Source organism: Pygocentrus nattereri, chromosome 4, assembly GCF_015220715.1.
Source record: "Pygocentrus nattereri isolate fPygNat1 chromosome 4, fPygNat1.pri, whole genome shotgun sequence".
NCBI classification, from domain to species: Eukaryota; Metazoa; Chordata; class Actinopteri; order Characiformes; family Serrasalmidae; genus Pygocentrus; species Pygocentrus nattereri.
In genome coordinates, this window is record NC_051214.1 from 22,236,742 (window position 1) to 22,263,343 (window position 26,602).

The following is a 26,602-nucleotide window of genomic DNA, read 5'->3' on the forward strand; positions in this document are numbered from 1 at the left end:
TTCGAGTAGCAACCGACACAATAGATCAAAGTGTTAAAGGATGGGGGAGGGGGGTAATTATCATCATGCCGCTTCTCTGACCCAGTGTTTGTGAGATGAGCCCATTGTGTGGAGGCTAACTCCATTTCTGAGAGCCTGTGGAGACGGTGGAGAGTTTCATACACTGAGCCACCCTGACAGAGGTTCATTTACTTGTCGTTCAGTGCGCAGATCTGAAGGAAATGCCGCCTTCAGCGTTTTCTCATCTGCTCATAATGTGAAAATCCCGGGTCCTTAGCAAATCACAGAACTCAATGATTAAAAAACATCCCCAGTCTTTGTACTTCATTTAGCTAATGATGCTCCAGTAAGCTGTTATATATGAGCAGATAATGTGGTTATCATGTGTGATCTTATAAACACAGTGTGCAGTAGAGCAGTACTCTGTGTGCCCTTGTGACTCCAATGAAACTGATGATTAACTTGTGGGATGTAACATGTAACATACACCAATCAGGTCTAACGTTCTGACCACCTCCTTGTGTCTACTCTCACTGTCCATTTGATCAGCTCCACTTACTGTATAGGTGCACTTTGTAGTTCTACAGTTACAGACTGTAGTCCATCTGTTTCTCTGATACTTTGTTAGCCCCCTTATACCCTGTTCTTCAGTGGTCAGGACCCCCATGGACCCTCACGGAGCAGAGTGGTGGATCATTCTAAGCACTGCAGTAACACTGACGTGGTGGTGTGTTAGTGTATGTTGTGCTGGTCTGAGTGGATCAGAAAGAGCAGTGCTGCTGGAGTTTTTAAACACTGTCCACTCACTGTCCACTCTATTAGACACTCCTACCTTGTCAGTCCACCTTGTAGATGTAAAGTCAGAGACGACAGCTCATCTGCTGCTGCACAGTTTGTGTTGGTCATTCTCTAGTCCTTCATCAGTGGTCACAGGACGCTGTTGGCTGGATATTTTTGGTTGGTGGACTATTCTCGGTCCAGCCGTGACACTGAGGTGTTTAAAAACTCCAGCAGCACTGCTGTGTCTGATCCACTCGTACCAGCACAACACACACTAACACAACACCACCACATCAGTGTCACTGCAGTGCTGAGAATGATCCACTATCCAAGTAATACCTGCTCTGTGAGGGTCCATGGGGGTCCTGTCCACTGAAGAACATGGTAAAAGGAGTACAAAGTGCAGCTATACAGTAAGTGGAGCTGATAAAATGGAGAATGAGCGTAGAAACAAGGAGGTGGTCAGAATGTTAGGCCTGATCAGTTATCACATATAGTCTTATAAATACAGTGTGCAGTAGAGCGGTGCTCTGCGTGCCCTTTAGATGCCACTGAAACTGATAATTAGCTTGTGGGATGTAACATAACATTATTACTTGTTTTAAATAGCGATGAGTATCATAGTCTCGTATTATATAAGGAGGCTGGTAAATTATAGATGGCCAGACGGTGCTTAGTGTTAAATGACAGAGATATAGTTTTAATGATTTAGTGCCTTGTAACTACAAAGAGGCCTGCATTATTAAAAAACTGTGTTATGTATTTCCAAATTGACAGACACAGCTCATTAAAACTCTTCCTTTCGCTTAACAGTATATGCAGTGTATGTCTCCAGTGCACTGTATACATTGTCATTCTCCTAAAGGAAAGTCTCTGAAAACACAAAGGGGTTATATTCCATATTTGTTCTTTTAATCTAAACATAACATTCACTGTTTCCAATACATACAATGCTATGCACATCAGAGACCATCATTAATTTCTTTAATTTCCAGTCAAAACAGTCATTAAGAACAAATTATTATTTTTTCAGCGTGAGGAAAAAGAAGTAAACATACAGAAGGGTGCAAAAGTCTTTATCTTGGCAATTTATGTGTCTCAGAGAAGCGGATTAGAAAATGGATATATAACAAACACAAACTCCTGCTTTGTTCTGCTTTAACCTTTAGTTCAGCTTAGCCACGTTTCTCAGATCCCAGGAAACTTCTCTGCGAGTTTCTTATAAAATGTCTCTCAATGTTCGATCTTTTATGAGGCTGAAGTCACTTCTCATTCTCCTGCTTCTCATTCGAAATGTCCCATTCCACCATAAATGGTTCCTGAGGTGCGTTTAAGACCATTTATTGTGAAAAGTGTGTTCGTACTGTGTGTTATAACGATTTTGCAGTAAAGGAGGACTATTATACCGAGAAATCTAGTTCTGCTGTGGAGCTGCAGCAGCTCTGCATCAGTGGAGGGATTATTCAGGCCTGATTCTCAACTCAAACAGAGCCAGAGTCACTGATGAGTTGAAGTTTAACTAAGGACTCTGAATGTCACGTCTGTACATCTGGCTGAAATGTTTAAATTGGAGCAGTTTTATTTCAACAGTTGACAATTATTTGCACAAAATGCTCTGGTTTGTATTCATTTATTTTTTGTTGATTTTTGTTAGGAAGAACCTGAAATGATTGACTTTAGTCTAAATTTTTGTTGGATATCACACCTTTGGTTGTGTAATTTTTATTGTTGGTTACACTTACTTTTGTTGATCTTTCTGAATATTTGCAGCTTCTCAGTTGTATGTTCCTTTCTGGTACATGATTAACTTTCAACTTTCAGTTGGCCTTGTTTGGTGTGTCAGGTGGAAAATCACAAATATTCTCACAATCACACCTTTGAAAGTGGCTGAAAAGTAGTTCACTACATTTCAAAAATATCTAAAAAGTAGCCACTACTTTTCAAAAAGTAAGTAAAAAGTAGTCACTACTTTTCAAAAAGTAACTAAAAAGTAGTCACTACTTTTTAAAAATTATCTAAAAAGTAGCCACTACTTTTCAAAAAGTAGCTAAAAAGTAGTCACTACTTTTCAAAAAGTAACTAAAAAGTAGTCACTACTTTTCAAAAGTTATCTAAAAAGTGGTCACTACTTTTAAAAAAAAAATATCTAAAAAGTAGACACTACTTTTCAAAAAGTAACTAAAAAGTAGTCACTTTAAATTGTATGCCACCTTAAATTTAGTGCTATGTTAATGGCAGTTCCACCTTAAATTCTGCGCCACCTTAGTTTTAGTGCTAGCTTAAAGAGAGTTCCACCAAACATACAGAAGGGTGCAAAAGTCTTTATCTTGGCAATTTATGTGTCTCGGAGAAGCGGATTAGAAAATGGATGGATGGATTTATGTGTCTGTGCTGGTAAAACCATTTGGTTTGTGAACAAACTTTAAAACATTAAAACTTTAAAATGGTGGAATTTTGATAAAATGTTGCTACCTTAAATGAAGTTCCACCTTAAATTCGGTGCCACCTTAATTTCAGTGCTATGTTAACTGCAGTTTCACTTTAAATTGGGTGCCACCTTAATGTCTGTGCTATCTTAAAGAGAGTTCCACCTTCAATTCTATGCCACCTTAAATGCAAAGCTGAGTACCACGTTACTTTTTGCAGTTAGCTGCAATTTTTGTAGCTAATAGCTGTAGCCACTGCAGTTGTATGAAATGCAGCTAATAGCTGTAGCGCCTACAAATTTTTGTGTAGCTATAGTGAAAACCTTTGCTACAAATTTTGCTACAAGCTTTAGGCAATCTGCACAAAATCTGAACCACAGAATGTGGCCGTTGACTGGGCTGGTGGCAACCGTGCAATCCTGCCAGAGCCACGGACAGTGCAAGCAAAAGGGGTAACTTAAAGAGAGTTCCACCTTAAATTCTATGCCAACTTAAATGTAGTGCTATGATAAAAAGAGTTTCACCTGCAATGGGGTCGTTAACTGGGCTGGTGGTGACTGTACAATCCTGATTGAGCCGCAGACGTTGCAACCAAAACAGTGCTATGTTAATAGAAGTTCCACCTTAAATTCTGTGCCACCTTAAAAAGAGTTTCACCTTAAATTCTGTGTCATTCAGGCAATCCAGGCAAAATATGAACCATAGAATGGGGTCATTAACTAGGCTGGTGGTGACTGTGCAATCCTCACTAAAAAGTAACTAAAAAGTAGCCACTACTTTTCAAAAAATATCTAAAAAGTAGCCACTACTTTTCAAAAAGTAACTAAAAAATAGTCACTACTTTTTAAAAATTATCTAAAAAGTAGCCACTACTTTTCAAAAAGTAGCTAAAAAGTAGCCACTACTTTTCAAAAAGTAACTAAAAAGTAGTCACTACTTTTCAAAAGTTATCTAAAAAGTAGCCACTACTTTTCAAAAAAATCTAAAAAATAGTCATTACTTTTCAAAAAGTAGTTAAAAATAGCCACTACTTTTCAAAATATATCTCAAAAGTAGCCACTACTTTTCAAAAAGTAACTAAAAAGTAGTCACTACTTTTCAAAAAGTAGCTAAAAAGTAGCCACTACTTTTCAAAAAATATCTCAAAAGTAGCCACTACTTTTCAAAAAGTAACTAAAAAGTAGTCACTACTTTTCAAAAAGTAACTAAAAAGTAGTCACTACTTTTCAAAAAAAATATCTAAAAAGTAGTCACTACTTTTCAAAAAGTAACTAAAAAGTAGCCACTACTTTTCAAAAAATATCTAAAAAGTAGCCACTACTTTTCAAAAAGTAGCTAAAAAGTAGCCACTACTTTTCAAAAATTAACTAAAAAGTAGTCACTACTTTTCAAAAGTTATCTACAAAGTAGTCACTACTTTTCAAAAATAATATCTAAAAAGTAGTCACTACTTTTCAAAAAGTAACTAAAAAGTAGTCAATACTTTTTAAAAATTATCTAAAAAGTAGCCACTACTTTTCAAAAAGTAACTAAAAAGTAGTCACTACTTTCAAAAAGTAGCTAAAAAGTAGTCACTACTTTAAAAAAAAAAATCTAAAAAGTAGTCAGTACTTTTCAAAAAGTAACTAAAAATTAGCCGCTACTTTTCAAAAAATATCTAAAAAGTAGCCACTACTTTTCAAAAAGTAACTAAAAAGTAGCCACTACTTTTCAAAAATTAACTAAAAAGTAGCCACTACTTTTCAAAAAAAATATTTAAAAAGTAGTCACTACTTTTCAAAAAGTAACTAAAAAGTAGTCAATACTTTTCAAAAAATATCTAAAAAGTAGCCACTACTTTTCAAAAAATATCTCAAAAGTAGCCACTACTTTTCAAAAAGTAGCTAAAATGTAGTCACTACTTTTCAAAAAGTAGCTAAAAAGTAGCCACTACTTTTTATCGAAAAGTAGCCTAAATTGTAGCAGCTTCAAATTTTGGGAAAGTAGCTACAAAGTAGCTAACAACTAATTTTTCAGTAGCTATCCCAGACCTGATCTTTAGTAAAGAAAATGGTCTCTATATAGAACCATGAACATTCATAGAACAGTTTGCATGATTGAAGGGTTCTTTGCATCTATGCATCAGATTGATGGATAGTGTGTTTAAGATGGTTCTGTATAGAACAAAAAAGGGTTCTTCTATTGTCGCGGGCTTGACATTTTTGGTGCTAAATAGAACCCTTTTTGAAAAAAATATTCATGCAAAGAGTTCGTTGAGTGTTTATGCTTCTATATAGATCCATTTTCTTCTCTAAAGAACCCTTACAAACCCATCATTTTGAAGAGTGTAGTGCAGGTATTTGTTAGCTGATGTAACTGCTGCTTAGTGTTCTACTCTAAGCATGTCCAGTGATGTTGGGTTAGCGACAGTTCGAGGAGACTGCTGTGTCTGATCCACTCAGACCAGCACAACACACACTAACACCACCACCACATCAGTGTCACTGCAGTGCTGAGAATCATCCACCACCCAAATAATACCTGCTCTGTGAGGATCCATGGGGTCCTGACCACTGAAGGACAGGGTAAAAGGGGGCTAACAAAGTATCAGAGAAACAGATGGACTACAGTCTGTAACTGTAGAACTACAAAGTGCAGCTATACAGTAAGTGGAGCTGATAAAATGGACAATGAGTGTAGAAATGAGGAGGTGGTCATGATGTTATTCCTGATTGGCGTATTCAAGTGGATTATTTTATGTCTACTTTCACTCTACTTTTATTACAAATGACACATGAATAACTTGTACTTAATGGCTGTTTTTTTTTCTGAAATTGAAATAAATGACACACATATTAAAGATGTGCAAATTATTATTACAGTCTTTAACGCTGATTTAGTGGCGAATTGTCTTGTAGAGTTCTTGTTAAACAAGGTGAACGGTGTTCCTAGCAATAGCTGGAGTGACAGGGGTTGAGTGATTTCATTGTGTACGGATCAGCCCCTAATGCATTACATGCGTCATTAGGGAGTGTCCCCATTGGCCGGGTGATTTATGGAGAATCATCTCACCACAGATACGATTATGAGCTTCCTTTTCTGAGGACACAAGTTAACACAGTCCGCATTCAATCTGAGCTCAGCCTCTTTGCTGAGCTGACATGTTTTATTGTACAGTAGGAGAAAAAGGACTGTGTTCATCATGTTATTGCCCTTAAGCTGTTGCAGGACAGAGACACAGTCTGCGGCTTGCTCAGCAAAGAGACACTGAACACTGTTCCGGGATCAGTCTAGCTTTTTTATTTTAGCAGACATTCTCTGTAAATGTGGCTTACAGCGAATGAAAGCCAGTGGAGATAAGTTTGCATTGTTTCTTAACATACTGTAAAGGGATCCCTGCTTTGCGTTCAGTCATTTCCACCAGCATGACATTTTTTTGGAAGAAGATGTTGCTTGAAGGCTAGTGGCACCAGGGAGAAATCGTTTTTACGATTGTTTTTCAGTCTTTCTCAGAGTCTGGATTTTTTTTTTAATATGAGCTAAGGATTCGATCTGATTACTGAGTTAAGGCCAAAAAGAGCTGAGGCTAGCACAAAAAAGTGGTGCTAGAGGAAAGAGAGAGATGACCCAGAGCCAGTTTATGAGGGTAACTCGTGGGAGGGAGAGCTGATGACACCTGAACCAGGTGTTAAATGACAGATAAGGTTGGGCCTGCTGGTTTTATTTGTAGAATCTGCAGCAGGGAGTAGCAGTGCACCATCTATTATTGCAGCAAATTCAGGGCAGTTCAGCTCTCTATAAGGCTAACATGAAACAGTGTAGACTGGGTTTAACTTATGTTTATTGCAGCAAGATGATTTTCTGTTACAGTACTGTGGGAAAGACACATTTTCAAAATCTATTTATTTGTGTAGTTTGTGTTTATTTGCTGAGAATATGTAGTTAGTTAAGTTCAGTATTATGTGTAGTTAGTTAAGCCCAGTATTATATGTAGTTAGTTAAGTCCAGTATTATATGTAGTTAGTTAAGTCCAGTATTATATGTAGTTAGTTAAGTTCAGTATTATATGTAGTTAGTTAAGTCCAGTATTATATGTAGTTAGTTAAGTCCAGTATTATATGTAGTTAGTTAAGTCCAGTATTATATGTAGTTAGTTAAGTCCAGTATTATATGTAGTTAGTTAAGTCCAGTATTATATGTAGTTAGTTAAGTCCAGTATTGTATGTAGTTAGTTAAGTCCAGTATTATATGTAGTTAGTTAAGTTCAGTATTATATGTAGTTAGTTAAGTCCAGTATTATATGTAGTTAGTTAAGCCCAGTATTATATGTAGTTAGTTAAGTCCAGTATTATATGTAGTTAGTTAAGTCCAGTATTATATGTAGTTAGTTAAGTCCAGTATGCGACTTTATTCTAATGTATATTATGCTGAGGGAAATTCTTTAAAAATTTGCGTAGATGCCTAAAACTTTCGCACAGTATTGTATATACATGCTGTTTTTCAACACTAATAACTACAATCTAAAAAGAGTGCAAAATTGAGTGAATTAGCCCTTGTGTGGTGTTGGTGGGTGTGTTACTCAGTGGTCTGGTGGACCCACCGCATTATTGTTTTTTAAATCAATACAGCAATAACAGTTTTTATAAAAATACCCGATGTTTAAAACATCACAAGTGTCCAGCGTAGGGTTCTCCTTTACCAGCTGTAGCCAGTCAGCAGCCTGTCCATGTTGTCCACCCTCACACATGTTGTCCCACAGGCCACACTTTGCACAGCCCTGCTCTAGTAACTTCATAACTTGCATATTAGCTTCATAGCAGTTTCTGAAGAACTAATAGCAGTTATTACGGCGTGGCTGGGTCAACTAAAGCACTTTGACTAGGGCATAAATTATAGGTCTCCTTTAACACTGTAGTATTTTCGCTAAAATGGCAAAAGTAGCAAAAAAAAAGGATATGCTACAATATGATGTGCGTGGACTGCTGCGAGTCGCCCTGTAGAGCCTGAAATAATCATTTCAAAGTCAGAGGAATCTGGTTGGATTTTGCACAAGCTTTTCAGACCACGTCATACGTCTTTACACATCAACGTCACATGCAAAGAGCACATGTCTCAAAAAGAGGGTCCGGCATGTCATACGGCATAGAGCGATTCTGTTATGTATTACAAAACCTGTGTTAGCAGCAAAGTTAGACTTGTATGAGGAACATCCTGAAGGGTGTTCTAGTCAGTTCTGATGGCATTTTACTTTTTTCCGAACATGGCAGCAGTTTAAGACCAGGGATAAAGACAAAAACAAATTACTGCACATGGGGTTGGTCTATGGTTCTTTCCTCCATTTACGGAGCATAAAGAACCACATTGACTGTGTCATGCATGCATAAGCAGCACTGGAAAGATTTTAATTAAGATTTTGTTTTGACTAAGGCCTGCATGCGTTGTTGGCAGTTCAAGGCATGGGAAAATGAACCCAATTCAAGTGGTTTTCAGCCCTTGTTAACATTTAAAGAGAGCTGTTCAATTATTTAGGTGTCAGTTGTGTTTTTTGCACCAGCGCCGATTTCCGTGATGTGAATTGTGTATGCAATTATTAAAAAGTGGGCGAATATGAATAATGCAGACTGTGCTGTACATTTTAAGCCACATGTGCCTTACCATGACACAGAGAAATGAATGTCTTATGCTATGTTGCATGGGAAAAGGACACAAAATACTAAGAAGATCCTTGCAGAACTGATTAATATAAAATAATAATAATAATAATAAGGACAAGAAGAAGAATTGTAGCAAACTAAGCAACGATTATGAGCCATAATTGAGATCCCTATCAGGAAAAAAAATCTTTCATTACTTCCACTTTGTCATCTGTTCCAATCTGCTTACCTACCGTATACACTATACTGCCAATAAGTCCAGTCGTGAAATTTCATCAACACTAAATATTCCACAGTCAACTGTCAGTGGTATTATAACAAAGTGGAAGCAATTGGGAACGACAGCAACTCAGCCACGAAGTGGTCGGCCACGTAAAATGACAGAGCGGGGTCAGCGGATGCTGAGGCACATAGTGCACAGAGGTCACCGACTTTCTGCAGAGTCAATCACTACAGACCTCCAAACTTCATGTAGCCTTCAGATCAGCTCAAGAACAGCATAGAGAGCTTCATAGAATGGGTTTCAATGGCTGAGCAGCTGCATCCAAGCCTTACTTTGCGAAATGCAGTGGTATAAAGCGCCGCCACTGGACTCTAAAGCAGTGGAGACGTGTTCTCTGGAGTGATCAGTCACACTTCTCCATCTGGAAATGCGATGGACGAGTCTGGGATTAGCGGTTGCCAGGAGAACAGTACTTGTTTGACTGCACTGTGCCAAGTATAAAATTTGGTGGAGGGGGAATTATGGTGTGGGGTTATTTTTCAGGAGTTGGGCTCGGCCCCTTAGTTCCAGTGAAAGGAACTCTTAATGCTTCAGCACCAAGAGATTTTGGACAATTTCATGCTCCCAACTTTGTGGGAACAGTTTGGGTGCGGCCCCTTCCTGTTCCAACATGACTGCGCACCTGTGCACAAAGCAGGTCCATAAAGACATGGATGAGCGAATTTGGAAGAACTTGACTGGCCTGCACAGAGTCCTGACCTCAACCCGATAGAACACTTTTGGGATGAATTAGAGTGGAGACTGCGAGCCAGGCCTTCTCATCCAACATCAGTGTCTGACCTCACAAATGTGCTTCTGGAAGAACGGTCAAAAATTCCCATAAACACACTCCTAACTCTTGTGGAAAGCCTTCCTAGAAGAGTCGAAGGTCTTATAGCTGCAAAAGATGGGCGACATCATATTAAACCCTATGGATTAAGAATGGGATGTCACTCAAGTTCATATGCGTGTGAAGCCAGATGACTGAATACTTTTGGCAATATAGTGTATGTGGCCAGTGGCTGATAAAGAATTGACAGAATGTCAGTGCAACAGAAGGAATGGACCCTTCAGAGAAAGTGAGAAAATAACCTCTGCTAATTTTGTCTAGCTTTAGCATAAGCTGGCTTACCTCCTGCAGAGGCTCTGCTTTCATGTAGCAGTTTGCCTTTGATGCAATACTTTGCCCTAATGCAGCTGTTAAAGTGCTTTTTTATGTTGTAATACATATACAAGCGAGAGCATTAGCACTGCACACTGATATTACAATGATGCATGAAACTCGGTTAAATGTAACCACAACAAAAAAAGGTGAAACCGCACAGTAATTGGTTGCATAACACTCTTAGAAATGGAGTTGAGTTTATAGTCACAGTCACAGTGTTTAGCCGAGATGTTCCCCTGTTTGAGAACGTATTCAGATAATCTTTACTGAATCACAGGTGTTTAAAATACAACCCAGTTTATTTCTGAATTGATGTCAGAGTAAAGCTTTCCATAATTTGATCTGAAATAGGGGAACAGCTCAGCTAAACACTGACATTTAAAAAGAGTTACAGACAACTGGACATTTGGAATTACAGTACCTGAAACTACCAAAGGAGTTAAAGTGTGGGCCCACATACGGAGACTGATGATTGAAGGCCCATGTGTCAAACACAAGGCCTGCAGGCCAGATCAGTCCCATCTGCCCTGCAAAAGTACCGTAATTTTCTATCAATATTAGCTCGTTTCACAAGGCGCTGAACTACAGTCCCCAGCATGCACTGCAACATAATGTACTCCAACTCTCCTACCCCCAACAACAATCTATAGGACAGCGGTTACACCTCAATTCTACACAATGCTGTGCAATTCCACGCAAGTCATGTCACCAAATGCATTTCAGCTGCAGTTCAACCAACATAAACACTTAACATCAATTCAGGAGCTTAGAAACTGAGCCCAAGTCTTAAGGAACTTGCAGCAAAGAAAGGATGCCAGGTGTGTTGTTCAAGCAGACATTGAAATTTTTTTCAATTGTCCATATATTTTGATGGATGGATGGTTGGATTATTGATCGCAAAGGAATTTAGCAACTACAAGTGTCTGTATTTTGCTGTTGAAGCTTTTGCATATTTTGGATAAACAATGGCCAGTTCAGGTTTCAGCACATTAATTAGCAATAAAATAAAACCATTTTTTCTCTCGCCCACTATTGATGAGATTTTTTAATATATCACAAAGGTGAGGTGATTAAGTAGATCACTCAAGGTCTAAGGTTCATCCAAAGTTCCTTCTGAAATTAAGGGTGTTAATGTGTGGGGAACCCTCAGGGCCTTCTAGGCATTTGATATAATCACCCAAGTTTGTTGCAATTAAACTCTGCAAGTGTTGTTGTAATACTCTAATATCATTTCAGGTTTTGGTTAGTAGAAAAGGGTTTGAATGCCTAATGCCTGATAGAAAACTGTCCAATCAGGATTTCTTTCTAGGTGGTATGGGGGTAGATTCAGCCAAGCTCACTCTCCCATTGGTCAGGGTTTCAGGAGCTGAACTGAAGACCTAACATGTCAGATTAACCATTAACAATTAGAAGCAGTTGATAAACCAATCACATTTAGGATTTCCAAAAGGCTGAACACATTTTGTGAGGAAAACATGACTTTAGGCCTTCTGCAGGCTTAGTTATATCACTGTCTGTGAGTATCAGTGGTAGTTTGACCAGTGCATTTCAGACAGTTGTTTCAAATGGAAATCAGCAGCAGCTTTATGCTAAGACTATTAACTTTCACTGAAACACTGCTACAGGGTAAAACGTGTTAATATGCCTGTTAAAGTTTTTAAAACATAACATAGAATGTCCACATTAGTCTAGAATGGCAAAAAAACACAAATGCTAATATACCACTAGAAACCCATAGGTGGGTAGCAGAAATTAGCATTGCTGTAAAGGTGCTCACCAGTAATAGAGAGTTTGTCCCACCTTGCTGCATAGTAAGGGGGACAACAGGCTCCACTGTTTTGGGAAGGCTTTTCTCAATATGTGTGGACATTGCTGGGAGGATTTGATTGGTTGGTTAGTGTAGTGGGTAACACCTCTGCCTTCTATGCTGTAGACTGGGGTTCAATCCCCACCTGGGTAAGCACCCTACACTATACCAATAAGAGTCCTTGGGCAAGACTCAACACAACCTTCGCCTACCTGTGTAAAATGATCAAACTGTAAGTCGCTCTGGATAAGAGCGTCTGTCAAAATGCCATAAATGTAAATGATTGCATTCAGCCACAAGAACATTAATGAGGTCAGATTTGATGTGGATGATTTGTTCTGGATCACAAACTCCATTCTAACTCATCCCAAAGGTATTAGATGGGGTTCCACCACTCCAGAGAATAATGATGGGGGGCTTTATACTCCTCTAGTCGAGGGGTATACTTTACTTTATCCAAGTATTGCACTCTGTGTTAACACCTCACTGAAATATTGAGACCCTGTACTAATTTAAGGCAAGGGAACCAAGGATGGAAAAGGTGGAAAGAAAAGGAGCATGTAGACAGCAAGACCTTCATTAGTCAAACATGGGAAACACACTCTAATGATCTTTTTGTTGTTCTGTTGTCTTCAGATAACAGCCTTTGATGAGCTCCAAGCGGATTTCAAAGTCCCGATTGATCAAGGCAATCCACTGCATGCGGTAAGTAACGTAAACGTTATGGACTTCAAGCTGGACGAAGTACACAAACCATGTACTTGAGTTAAAGTAGAGACCCAAGATAAAATATTACTCCAGTAAAAGTAGAAGCTCCTCCCTTTAGTCCTGCACTTGAGTAAAAGTACTAAAGTATTTGCCTTCAAATGTACTTAAGTATAAAGTAAAAGTACTAAAAGAGTAATTATGGCTCTGATGTCCTGTAATTATTTTATAACAAGACTCACTTCATGAACTCATTTTAGGTGAAAATCCTCCAGCGTCTCTCTTGGTAAACCAGTCTTTTAATAGAACGTCATTAATTAGTGATGCTGACGTCTATTAAAATGATCATAAGCACAAAACACTGAAGGTAAACCGTTTCCATCAGGGAGAACCGAGTGGCTCTGAAATCACTTTTTACACACAAGCAAAGATTCAGTTTAAGATTTATTTACAACTTAGTTCCAAGTTTATGTTTAATAAAAACTGGCTTTAAACTCAGGATCACAAATGAGTTTCCTTTACTATGTTGATCTGTAGGCCTCTGTTCATAAACATAAACCAGCCCAAACTAATTTACTATAAAATGAAATGATGTTTGTATAAATTCAGAAAAAAGCCGCATCAGTCACGACTGCATATGTGGACATATTTCTATATTGTGCTCTATTTACACAAAGTTAGGTTAGTTCATCATTTATGTTGAACAGACTCTCCCAAAGTTTTACGCTGCTGCTCTGACGTTGAACCGTGTGCTGCACTGGGTCGGTATGACCAACAGGTCAAAACAAGCTCAGAACAAAGTGACCGCTGTGCCCTGATTGGTGCTCTTGCTTTGCACTTCTTTTGTTTTGACATGTTACGTTTTTATACACACAGAAACCAAAAGGAACGACAGATTTCTCAAAATGTAGGAGGAAAAAGTCAGATATTAGACTTTGAAATGTAGTGGAGTGAAAGTAAAAAGTCGCCCAGAATGGAAAAACTTCAGTACAGATACATGAAAAAATACTTAAGTACAGAAACTAATTACATTTACTCAGTTACTGTCCACCACTGACTTCAAGATGATTTTGCTTGTTCATATAAATAAAGTGTGTGTGTGTGTGTGTGTGTGTTAGGGTATAGCATAAAATCGAGGTTTCTGCTCTGTGGGGCAGCCGCCAGGTGTGTGTCCCACCCCTGAGCTCCACAATGTTTTCCCATCATCTGCAGCCCTGTATGAATAATACAGCCACCAGCTGTCTCTGCTCATTTCCCCAGTAGTAAACCCAATGACTGACAGATCCAATCTATCACACCTTCAAAGTACGGCCAACTTCCACAGCTCTTTTTAATAAATCAAACATTATCAAAAAGTTAGATTAATGCTGTCAGCCTCAATGCCACTCTCTTTGAACAAGCTAGTTTCATACGGAATCTGTTTGGGTACAGTGCCAGGTAGGACAGCAGCCATCAAAACAACTTCTGCTGGCAAATATTATTGTTGCTGGCATCCTGTTATTGTTTGTCTTATGCTACGTTTGATTTAGCCTTGATTTCCAGGTGCCTGCTACATTGTCCTTCTTTCTCTGGTAAGATGTGCAGGATCTGTCAGACTCACTTCAACTGATTTTACACCACGCTGGAACTCCTAAAATTGAGGGCTCCTCCGTGGTTTGGATGTACAGTTTTAAGAAACACCATCATTTAGTATTGAAGCTTTACATTATGTGGGGATCCTTTAGTCTTTAAAAAGTAATACCACCCCACTATTTTCAGTTAACTCCACCCCTGGCTCAACTTTCGAAAATTTGTAAAAAGGGGGCGGGGCATGCTGGGAGGGGAACTGCAGTGATCTATGTGTTTGGAGGTGGGGCTGTGAGGGAAAGCGGGTGAGCTGAGCTGCTGTGTGTTTAGAGCTAGTGTACGTTAGTTACCAGAAAATATGAAGTGACAAAATCAAACAGCACCTTTGCAACTGACAGGTTTTATGAGGTTGGCGATTTTTCTCCACTACCATACCCACCTTCGACGAGGGAAGGTGTTTCTGATCAGTTGGGGCATCTTGAGCCTTAACAGTATGAGCCACTGACTCAATCCAATGAAGAGCCCCAGAAAATGATTAGTAGTGAGCAGCACAACATCAGAACATTCCCTAAAACCGTGACAGCCAGCTTTTAATGATCTGTTCAGCAGATCCATATTCAATATAACCTAAGTCCTGATTTCTTAAATGCACTGAATTCCAAATCAATAAAGTGTGTTTCTTTGAACGCTGTCTGTCTAAGTTTCATTCAGTTTGACACCGAGGTCCAGACCGCATCACCAGTCAGCCAGAGTTTGCTTCAGTGGCCCTAAATCCTTACATTCTGCAAGCTGTTCATGGCACTTAGTGGTGTTACAGCCGATTCAGTTCCCACTCACATTCATGTTCCCCTTCATAATTCGAACCATCGGGTCACTGAACAGAAATCAACAGCAAGCAACACTGGGACTACAGAAAGCAGGAAAAAAGTTTTTGGAAGCTTGTATGGATGAAAGGTGGACACAGTCAGTAACAATGGCCATTAAACTTTAGCCGTTCCTGAACTGTTTTGCTTTCTGTAGTTCCAGTGTTGCTTGTTATTGATGTCTGTTCAGTGAGTCGTGCCCAAGGGTTTGAGTTGTGAAGAGAAAGATGGACTGGATGCAACACTGGCAGCTTTATGGAGACTTGCAAACTAAGTTCAAATTAATTGGGTTATGCAGTTGGTACAGACTGGCATATCGCAGCCTTGTGAGGTGGTTCTGGGGGTATAGCTCAGGGTGTGAGTGTGGTTATCTCCGCTCTGGGCTCCTGTACTTTCATATTTATGAGTGCAGCACGAGTAAGGCGTCATCAGGGGGCAGTAACGTTGGTTGACTGATTCGCATACTGTGAAGTTTCATCATACTTTGGTACAAAGACACATCATCCGTACCTATAGCAAAGTTGAACCAGAGGGGCGCTGCAGTGGCAGAACTGACCATAATAAAAATGATATTTTTACAGTTTGGAAAGATGTGTTCACATCTTAGGCAAGGCTGGTGTATTTTATTATTAGAGCAGTGCATTTCAGCTGTTAATGAAAAAAAAACGGTCTTCAAAAAAGGCTGTAGTTAGTCTTTAAAAAGGTTCCTCATACTAGGAAAATTAAAAAGAACTGTCAATTGAAAGGTTCTTTAGGGAATTGCAAGAGACAACATCTGTGGTATCATTTCAGAGTTATTGGCATAAGCCATTCATAATTTGAATCAAGCTTAAATGGTTGGTTTTCAGGGATGGTGACTGGCCTTTTAAATAATGTTTACTGTGATTGGCTGTTTCTTTCCAAATAAAGTACAGTAGTTTTCTCTCATGGGCGTGACTAAAATTAATATATGTACACTGTAAAGAGGCATTTTCAAATTATTATTTTTTTTAAATGTAGAAAATAGAAATACAAGGTTTTGCAACTGCAGCAATGGGTAAGTAGGCCTATTCAACACATATACAATCATTTGTGCAGTTCTGTTTAATCATAAGTCAACTGTGCAGCAGCTATAATGATCCTAATATTTATCATAAGGCAAAATCTTATTAATGCATGAATAACATTGTATTTTGCTTCCAAACAAAAGGGGTAGCCTTTTCTGGTTAGAGTATAAATGCTGGAGCTAATGTATAACTGATGATTCACCCTTTACCCCTGAAGATCTGCACATAGGCTGCTGGTCACCATAGCAACACACACAACTGTCTCGTCTAGCTAGTAGCTAACAACATGGCAAAGAGAGAAATTTAAATGAACTATTTAGATAGATTTAAATAATTTAGAGACAAATGGACTGTGTTTAATCTGCAACTGTGTGAGAAGTCATGAAGCTGACATTACCTTCTCATTCACCAGCTTCTCCTTCAAATTTTCCCATTTCTCCTTAAATGGTGCCTGTTCGAACAAGAAGCTGGTGAATGAGAAGTTGATTTCTGCTTTGTAAAAATCGAACAGTGAAAGAAATTTTACAAGAACCTGCTGGAGATGTGAGAACAGCAGCTATAGCTGGGCTAAAGCTTAAAGCGGAGCAAAGTAAGTCTGTGTTTTGTTTACATTAACTTTGTTAGCCTATATGAATACAGTAGTACATACTGAGACATATTTACAGCCAAGATGGTAAAACAGACATAAAATGTTGTGGCTCCCAAGGTGATTCAGTTTTTGCTGAAAGGACAAAATGGCTCTTCTTAAGATTTGGGGTTGCTGACTGCTTTACTGTAGCATAGCTTCTTGTGTTTTGCAGCTTGTGATAATTTTTTTCCCTGCAGAACACTTGCAGCGTATTTCTTGCTTGCTCGGCTGCTTCTACAAGCAGCCAATAATTGTCCAAGCCAGCCATAATATTACACCCCCACCCCTGAACTACAAAGTGCAGGTATACAGTTAGTGGAGCTGATAAAATGGACAATGAGCCTAGAAAGAAGGAGGTCGTCATAATGTTATGCCTGATACTAGGGATGGAAATTGCTACAGGCCCCAGGTATGTTATTAAGATGCGACAGTGCAATTCTTGTGATATTCATTTTCTACTGTGATGTTCTACTGTGATGTAAGCCACAATGGGTTTCTGCTGTTATATATTATAATAACAGTTATATATAATATATAAAATATAACATATTTGGGTGGTCGTGGGCTTGACAGGGAATCAGCTCTTTGACCACAAGGTTGCCGGTTTGATTCCCCATTGGGCTAACAGCCCATGACTGAAGTGCGTATGTATATATATATATATATATATATATATATATATATATATATATATATATACTGCTCAAAAAAATAAAGGGAACACTTAAACAACACAATATAACTCCAAGTAAATCAAACTTCTGTGAAATCAAACTGTCCATTTAGGAAGCAACACTGACTGACAATCAATTTCACAGCTGTTGTGCAAATGGAATAGACAACAGGTGGAAATTATTGGCAATTAGCAAGACACACTCAATAAAGGAGTGGTTCTGCAGGTGGGGACCACAGACCACTTCTCAGTACCTTTCTGCTTTCTGACTGATGTTTTGGTCACTTTTGAATGTTGGTGGTGCTTTCACACTCGTGGTAGCATGAGACGGACTCTACAACCCACACAAGTGACTCAGGTAGTGCAGCTCATCCAGGATGGCACATCAATGCGAGCTGTGGCAAGAAGGTTTGCCCAGGTTTGTCCAGAGGCTGGAGGCGCTACCAGGAGACAGGCCAGTACACCAGGAGACGTGGAGGAGGCTGTAGGAGGGCAACAACCCAGCAGCAGGACCGCTACCTCCGCCTTTGTGCAAGGAGGAACAGGAGGAGCACTGCCAGAGCCCTGCAAAATGACCTCCAGCAGCCCACAAATGTGCATGTGTCTGCACAAACGGTTAGAAACCCACTCCATGAGGACAGTATGAGGGTCCGATGTCCACAGATGGGGGTTGTGCTCACAGCCCAACACCGTGCAGGATGCTTGGCATTTGCCAGAGAACATCAGGATTGGCCCTGTGCTCTTCACAGATGAAAGCAGCTTCACACTGAGCACATGTGACAGACGTGACAGAGTCTGGAGACGCCGTGGAGAGCAATGACCGGTTTGGCAGTGGGTCAGTAATGGTGTGAGGTGGCATTTCTTTGGAGGGCCGCACAGTCCTCCATTTGCTTGCCAGAGGTAGCCTCACTGCCATTAGGTACCGAGATGAGATCCTCAGACCCCTTGTGAGACCATATGCTGGTGAGGTTGGCCCTGGGTTCTTCCTAATGCAGGACAATGCTAGACCTCATGTGGCTGGAGAGTGTCAGCAGTTCCTGCAAGATGAAGGCATTGAAGCTATGGACTGGCCCGCCTGTTCCCCAGACCTGAATCCGATTGAGCACATCTGGGACATCATGTCTCGCTCCATCCACCAACGCCACGTTGCACCACAGACTGTCCAGGAGTTGGCGGATGCTTTAGTCCAGGTCTGGGAGGAGACCCCTCAGGAGACCATCCGCCACCTCATCAGGAGCATGCCCAGGCGTTGTAGGGAGGTCATACAGGCACGTGGAGGCCACACACATTACTGAGCCTCATTTTGACTTGTTTTAAGGACATCACATCAAAGTTGGATCAGCCTGTAGTGTGTTTTTCCACTTTAATTTTGTGTGTGATTCCAAATCCAGGCCTCCATTGGTTAATAAATTTGATTTCCACTGATGATTTTTGTGTGATTTTGTTGTCAGCACATTCATCTTTGTACAGAACAAAGTATTCAATGAGAAAATTTCATTCATTCAGATCTAGGATCTGTTATTTGAGTGTTCCCTTTATTTTTTGAGCAGAATATATATATATATATATACACACACACACACACACACACACACACACACATATATATATATATATATATATATATAAAATCACTCAAAGAAACATTTGTAGCATCTTCAAGAGTGCAGCTCTAGTAGTCACAGTTCTTCGCTGCCTTTTACTGACACTCAGTTCCACTGAAGTACACAGGCTGTACTTCACTATGCGAGTGTAACCGCATTGTTCTCTGCTCGGCGTGCTCACGTTGAGTGTGACGCACTGAAAATGCCACCTGCCTCCTCTTCCTCCTACCCTTCTCAGCGGGTAAGGAGGAGAACGGTGGAGGATTTGGAAAGCTGGATGGTGCTGGTGGTGGGTGGTGGGGGGCACTAAAAGATTGATGGCCTCCCGGCTGATCTCGTCTCTCAGTTGACTCACTCTCGCACCCTGCCTCGCTAATTGGTGGCTTCTGTCAGTCTGGGGCTTTACCCCAGCGGGGTCTGCGGAGACAGTGCCGCACAATAGCGCTGCAGCAACCGCAGCCTTGTTCTTTCACTGAGAGCCAGCGGGGCTCCAGGTAGGAGCTGAGAACAGCATGCCTGGCAGAAGGATGAAGATGGTGAATGTGTTTGCGTGTGTGGAGGCAAAGTGTAGGCAATACAATAATACCATGCATTCAGGATAACTGAGCAATAAACACTAGCTTACCAGACTGCATGTGTCACTGTGTTAAAGTTGACAATATCACTCATCATAACATACTCAGCAGGGTTGGTGCGATCAGTACAGTATAATACAGGGATATTTGGGGTTTATAAATAGTATGCGGAGTGTCCTAATTACCAGTATTGTATCATTTAATTGTTAATCTTATAACATGTATGAATCCCCCAGGATTCCCTCACTGACACAGGAATCAGGAACACTACTAGAACACACTGATAGCGGCCCTGAGGCGAGACTCATTACAGTGACTTACACCAGTCATTTCTGTCATTTTTGTCAAAAAGAGCATTTGCTTAAATATATAAGGATAAAGTCTATTTTGAATGTTGTTTATGCTACTTCACAATTCTGTTTTGTTTCAATAAAGATTAATAAAGTGTAATATTCTTTAGACAAAACCAAGTTTCATTGCAGTCACAATCTAGCATCGCAATAGACATATCACAAATCTTTAATATGAATTGAATTCAGAACCATCAGCCACCTGTGTTTGCACACTGTGGAATTAGGCCTCTGCATTTAACCCATCCATGCAGTGAAACACCCACATACATGCACACTAGTGAACACACACACCCGGAGTGGTGGCATATCCACGGTGCCCGGGGAGCAGTTAGGGTTTAGGTGCCTTGCTCAAGGGTACTTCAGTCATGGGCTGTTAGCCCAATGGGGAATCAAACCGGCAACCTTGTGGTCAAAGAGCTGATTCCCTGTCAAGCCCACGACCGCCCAAATATGTTATATTTTGTATATAATATATAACTGTTATTATAATATATAACAGCAGAAACCCATTGTGGCTTACATTACAGTAGAACATCACAGTAGAAAATGAATATCACAAGAATCGCGCTGTCGCATCTTGATAACATACCTGGGGCCTGTAGCAATTTCCATCCCTAGTACTCTGATCATAATGGTCAGTGAAATGATACACAATATGAATCTTTTTTTTTTTCTGTGGTTTGCAAAGAATTAAGGACAGAAGACAACGCACCACATTTGGAGAGGCTAGAAAGCACAATGATTGTTAATTAAACATTGGCAAAAAAGTATTTAAGAACTAACAAAACAAAAAAAAATCAAACATTATTCATAAATAAATGAACTAATAAGATGATGTCATAAAAGACAGACATCCAATCAGCTAATATAGTTACTATACAGTTACTATAAACTGGTTGTTGGCTTTGCATAATTCTTCCTTTATGACACATGCAATTGAGCAGTGTTTTAGAAGTGCTAACAATATATACATTTATCAAGAAATCATACATAATCTATTAAAATGCCAATATCATATTGATAATATTGACCACTCTACTACTACTGTGTCCAATCTATTAGACACTCCTAGTCCATATAAAGTCAGAGACGATAGCTCATCTGCTGCTGCGCAGTTTGTGTTGGTCTCTAGTCTCTAGTTGGGCTCTAGTGCTTCATCAGTGGTCACAGGACGCTGTATATTTGGCTGGATATTTTTGGTTGGTAGAATATTCTTAGTCCAGCAGTGACACTGAGGAGTGTCTGATCCACTCGTACTAGCACAACACACACTAACACACCTCCACCACGTCAGTGTTACTGCAGTGCTGAGAATGATCCAACACCCAAATAGTACCTGCTCTGTGAGGGTCCATGGGGTCCTGACCACTGAAGAACAGGGTAAAAGGGGGCTAACAAAGTATCAGAGAAACAGATGGACTACAGTCTGTAACTGTAGAACTACAAAGTGCACCTATACAGTAAGTGGAGCTGATAAAAGCCTGATCAGTGTGTATATATATATATATATATATATATTGCTGAAAACCTCAGACCTCCAACATGGTAACTTCACAGCAGAAGGAAAACCATACTTTACTTTTAATGATGTAAGTCAATGGAACCAGACGTTGTTTCAAGTTATTTTGGCCCGTTTCTTTTGGTCCATTCATCATAAAATTCTATGGAAATGCTTGGAAAGACTAGCTTTCTAACTGGGGATGAGCCATGGCATGCCACAAGCTCGTCTGGCAAGGGCACCAAGCTCATGCTTAAATGTTTGCCAAGGGGTCCTGCTGTCAGCATCAAATCTTCACCCTTGTAATTTTTTCCCCTCATATAAAAGTCGTAGTTTCATGTCTTGTGAAGAGTCTACACAATCCCTATGAAACTGCACCCCAGTTTAGGCTCTTATTCCTCTTTTTTGCTGCTAGCGTTGCCCGTCCTTTTGGGCCTCAGAAGGCATCTGTTGCACACTGCCCACACTGGGCTAACGCTCAATTAGCTTAGGGTGCCCAGCAGCGAAATCAGATCATCTTACGGCGGGCATTAGAAAGTCAGCCACACAAACACAGAACAAATTATTCACCAGGAGGAGTCGAGCAAGTCTCACCAGAGCGAACTGAGTCATGCCAGCATTACTGTTTCATTCTCAAAGAGTAACAGCAGCTGCCTGAACTTACCCAGAACTTTCTCTTGCTTGATAACCCACACTTAGCTATTTATAGACATCAAAACCCCCCAGCTTTGCATAAAGGTTAAGCTTTGTGCAGATATACCTGCGCGGAGTATTCAGCAGAGTCTGGGGTTTAAATAGTGTCTTGTTATTGTGATGTTTAGGGAAGCAGTTGCTGTGGTAATTGGCGGAGTTGAAGTGTGGATTTCTGCAGTTATTGTTTATTGTGAAATATGAATGCAGTTTCTTCCACTAGTAGCACTGGAGCATGAGGCTGAGTCGCCATGGTAAATTAGAGGTCACATTCAATTTTCTATCCTGATTAACCTCTTATTCTCCAGGGTATATTTTGGTTTGTCCATCTGAATTTATGTGAGCAAATCGTAAAGCAAATTATTCGGTAACTGCATGAAATAAATGTACATTTTTATTTTATTTATTTATTTCTTGTAAAAGCTCCTGCTGAAAGCCAAAAATCTCAGACCCTCTTTGTGTTATTTTATAAAAGTAATGTTTACAGAGCAGATCACTGAAGAGACGCCGTCTGTTTATAGTTTATAGCCCAGATTTGGGGAAAAAACGGGTCGACTTTCAGTAGAAAAACAAACTGAGTTCAGCTTCTTTTATTATGAGGGTTTAAAATGACATCATCATCTATTTGACTGGAAAGAAGAGTTACAGCCTCATACGACGCCCAGCTTCTGAATGTAGCTTATGAAATATAAAAGTTATAAGGAACATGACGAAGTGCGTTTAGGAACCACCGGTGGTCTCAAGGAGTTGAAGAGGCTAAGGAAAAAGAAGGGAAGAGTATGAAAAATAAAGATTGTGAAGGAGGTCAGACGACTGCTAAATCTGAGAAACGATCAAAGGTATCTTACAGCAACCAAATATGTTTTCATATTTCACATAGACAATACAAGACTGTTATATCTGGGTAATATGAATAAAAGTACAACTGAAAACGTTTTTGTTTTCGGTCCACATTTTCAAGATGTTCCTTCATTGAGTGGTTTATCTTGCATGCAGGAATGCTGGGTGTATTAGCTTCAACTACACTGTTAGAAATAAAGGTTCTGTGCAGGTAAATTTTCCTTCATCAAGGTATAAACAGTGTAAATGTCCCCTCAAAGGTTCTACAGTGGTTTTAAGGTCTGATTGTAAACGTTAAAGAAGTTTTTCCAGGTGAAAACTTCATATTTGTACATTTTCACAAACTAATCTGGTAACACTTTCTATGAATGTTATGTTTGCAAGCATCTATAAACACATTTATAACATATAATTAGTATATATTATAATGCACTCACAAGGCATTGTGATAACATGGTTATAAATCTTTATAAAAATGAATAACACTGAATTACACTTTATATCCATGTTTATTATACATTATGAATTGTTAATATAATGCATTATAGGTAGTGTTAATAAGATATTATACTGTCAGTGCTAAAGAAGTCCCAGTCCCAGCTTGGAGAGCGTAAAGTAAAGACAAATCCAAAGTTTATTTACTCCCTGAGATTTCTAGTATTGCCTTCCGCCCGATGACTGCTGGGATAGGCTCCAGCACACCCCCCCCACCCCACCCCCGCTTCAGTCCCGAATATTCAGATGCTCCAAACAGTATAATATTGGATATGCAGTGTTAAGTTAGTGCCAGGCTAACGGTGGTGAACATTAACAGTGGTGTGCATTGACTTTCCCACATTGGGTGAAACACTGATGGCAGCTTTAGTAAAGTACGCTTCACTTTACTTAGAGTGGACAAATACAACTTATGAGCTCTTATAATTTATTATGAACACCACTTATAATGCTTTATGTTAACAATTCATAATGCATAATGATCATGCCTATAACATGTAATGCATTTTTATAAGTATTTATGAATGCATTATAACATGTTATGAATGTGTTTATAGATGCTTACAAATGTGACATTCATAGAAAATGTTACCACCAATATTTTAAAGCAGAACAATAAAATGGGTCTGGAGATGAGACAGGGTGTGTGGAGTCAGTACAAATTAGAAAATATAGTTTCAATGTGACCGTGTCATACCTTTTTTTCTGAGAATACTGTATATAGATATTAACAGTTTTAAATATTTTATCAAATATCTCAAATGCTCAGAAATTCTATAAAGAAAAGAGAAGCTCAAGTTGCACTTATGTAATGTAATACTGGATTAAAAGGTAATAAAACAACACCATTACTAATAACTAGTTGTTGTTTCAGCAGTGGGCATACAGTGCTAATCTGGAGGGTCCTGCCTGCTGTTAATTTGGAGGGGTAGCATTCCTCCACGCTGATGAGCAGAACAGGAGACCAGAGGAAAAAGAATCAATTGAACTGAAACGCTATTGGTCGGTTCTTCGGTGAATGGGGAAGTGACTGTATTTCTGTATTATGAAGGTTTTTAAGCTGCTCAAAAATAGCTTAATACCAGAACATGTGCTAAACTCAGCACAACGTCAGACGTAACACCTGGTGTAGTCTGAGAGTTTCTTACAGCTCCAGACAGCTCGCTAGCCAGCACACTCTCATTTATAACTGGAAATAAATACAACTTTCAGCAGGCTAACTGTTAATCAGGAGCAGCAGGAATGTTACTGCGATCGCACCTGCTGTTTCAAATTGAAGCTTTTAAACAGTGACTGAATATCTTAAACTCTCCTTCTTACTATCACACCATCCTGTCTGCTGAAAGTTTAAAATCACCTTTAGACTGTTTTAGCTCATTGTTTTACAGTGTGAAGACCTGCAGGTAACTGCTTGCTACTGGAGACTAGCTAGCGCTCAGCTTGATCAACAAAACAGTTTGTTCGTTTTACCCCTACCCCTTGTTTTCGAGTGTCACCCTAACCCCTTGGAACTGAGTTACAGTGGGTAGTGGTTGAAATCCTGCCCTACAAAATGTGACCCTCAAATAAAAAAATAAAGAAACATCACTTCATTAACAGCTACTAGCGCTGCTTTATAGGCCACCCTGCCGGTCCGCAGTGACAGCAGAGGAGGGTAAAGTTCAGCTCCTCACTGCTGGGCTTTAGTTACATTTAGGGCATCATCTGCCTTCAAAGAGGGGGGCAATTATTTATTATCACCCACCCCTAATTCTTCAGTGACATGAAGCTGAAGTCAGATATTCACCAGCTTCCTGTTTAAATTTTCCTGTTCCACCTTAAATGGAGCAGGATTTACATTCTGGTGCTTCAGGCGTCAGAACTGCTGAACTATTTAAGGTGGAACAGCAAAGTTAGTTAGCTAGCTACCGAGACATTAGCATGCTATTAGCGATTTTTTTGTGCTTGTTATGAAGAAAAACGACCAAAATACACTGAAACAACATTAAACTAAGAAAAAACAGTGGTTATCGTAATTTTTAAACAGAAAATTCTCACATTTGTGGGTTTCTTTGGTCTCTTGCGCAGCCATTTTCCCAGTTTTTCTTTTTTTCTCATAACTCTTGAAACACCTCTGTTTGGAGGGCCACGTAGCCTGAACACGTCATCCTAACCCTCTATCTCATCAAAAATTCAGACACCCTACCCCTATACGTCAATGCGCGCAACAGAGGGCTAAGTGTTAGGGGCAAGAGCTGAAATGGGATTGGGCCTAAGTGTTGGCCCTGTCATTGGGAGATTATGATATCTGGAGATGACATAGTCATCTGACAGCATAATTAGCCTCTGGGTGGATGAATGTACATCAGTCAGTGCGGTACTAGCCAGTGTGAGCATTTGTTAGCTGACATTACAAAATAGGCAGTTAGCGTTCTCCTCCAAGCTCATAAAGCTTTCCAGTGATGTTGCAATAATGGTCGACTGCATGTGGCTCAGAAGACACCCATGCTGGCCTTCACCCTCCCTATTTGATAGCATTGGCCGATAAAGAGAGTTCTAGTTAGTGCATGAAATCAAACATAAATAAACTGAAGAAAAAAAAACAAAACAAAAAACAAAAGACTGTTTCCCTTAGGACTGAAAAAGACAACGTATGAAGGGCAATTTCAACCCAATTAGTTGCTGGTTTAGTGTGGACAAAAGGCCAAAATGGAGAAAAACATATCGTTGCTGTGGGAAGAAAACCTGGTATCACCAAAATAGTAACTTTACAGGAGAAGGAAAAAACATACTTTACTTTTAATGCAAGTCTATGGAACCAGAATTTTTTTCAAGTTATTTTGGGTCATTTATTTTGGTCCATTCTTCATGACATTCGCAAACAATGTAAAGAGCAGAGGGCATTCTCAAATTATGCCAAAAACTGAAAAATAAGGTTTCCTTCAGACGGCAGTGATATGGTTTTCTATGCATTTTCAGATGTATCAGTATTAATGTGGACAAGATGTTATGCA

The 26,602-nt window shown here is 39.5% G+C and overlaps 1 protein-coding gene across 2 annotated transcripts in view; it reads left to right on the top strand.

Annotated features, from left to right (window-relative positions):
• cnih3 (cornichon family AMPA receptor auxiliary protein 3) overlaps positions 1 to 26,602 on the top strand; it is a 103,414-nt gene that overhangs the window by 3,044 nt on the left and 73,768 nt on the right. For both annotated transcript variants that reach the window (XM_017719915.2, XM_017719912.2), the window contains exon 2: positions 12,710 to 12,778. In XM_017719915.2, coding sequence (XP_017575404.1) covers positions 12,710 to 12,778 — 69 coding nt within the window. The remainder of the gene's footprint in view (positions 1 to 12,709; positions 12,779 to 26,602) is intronic.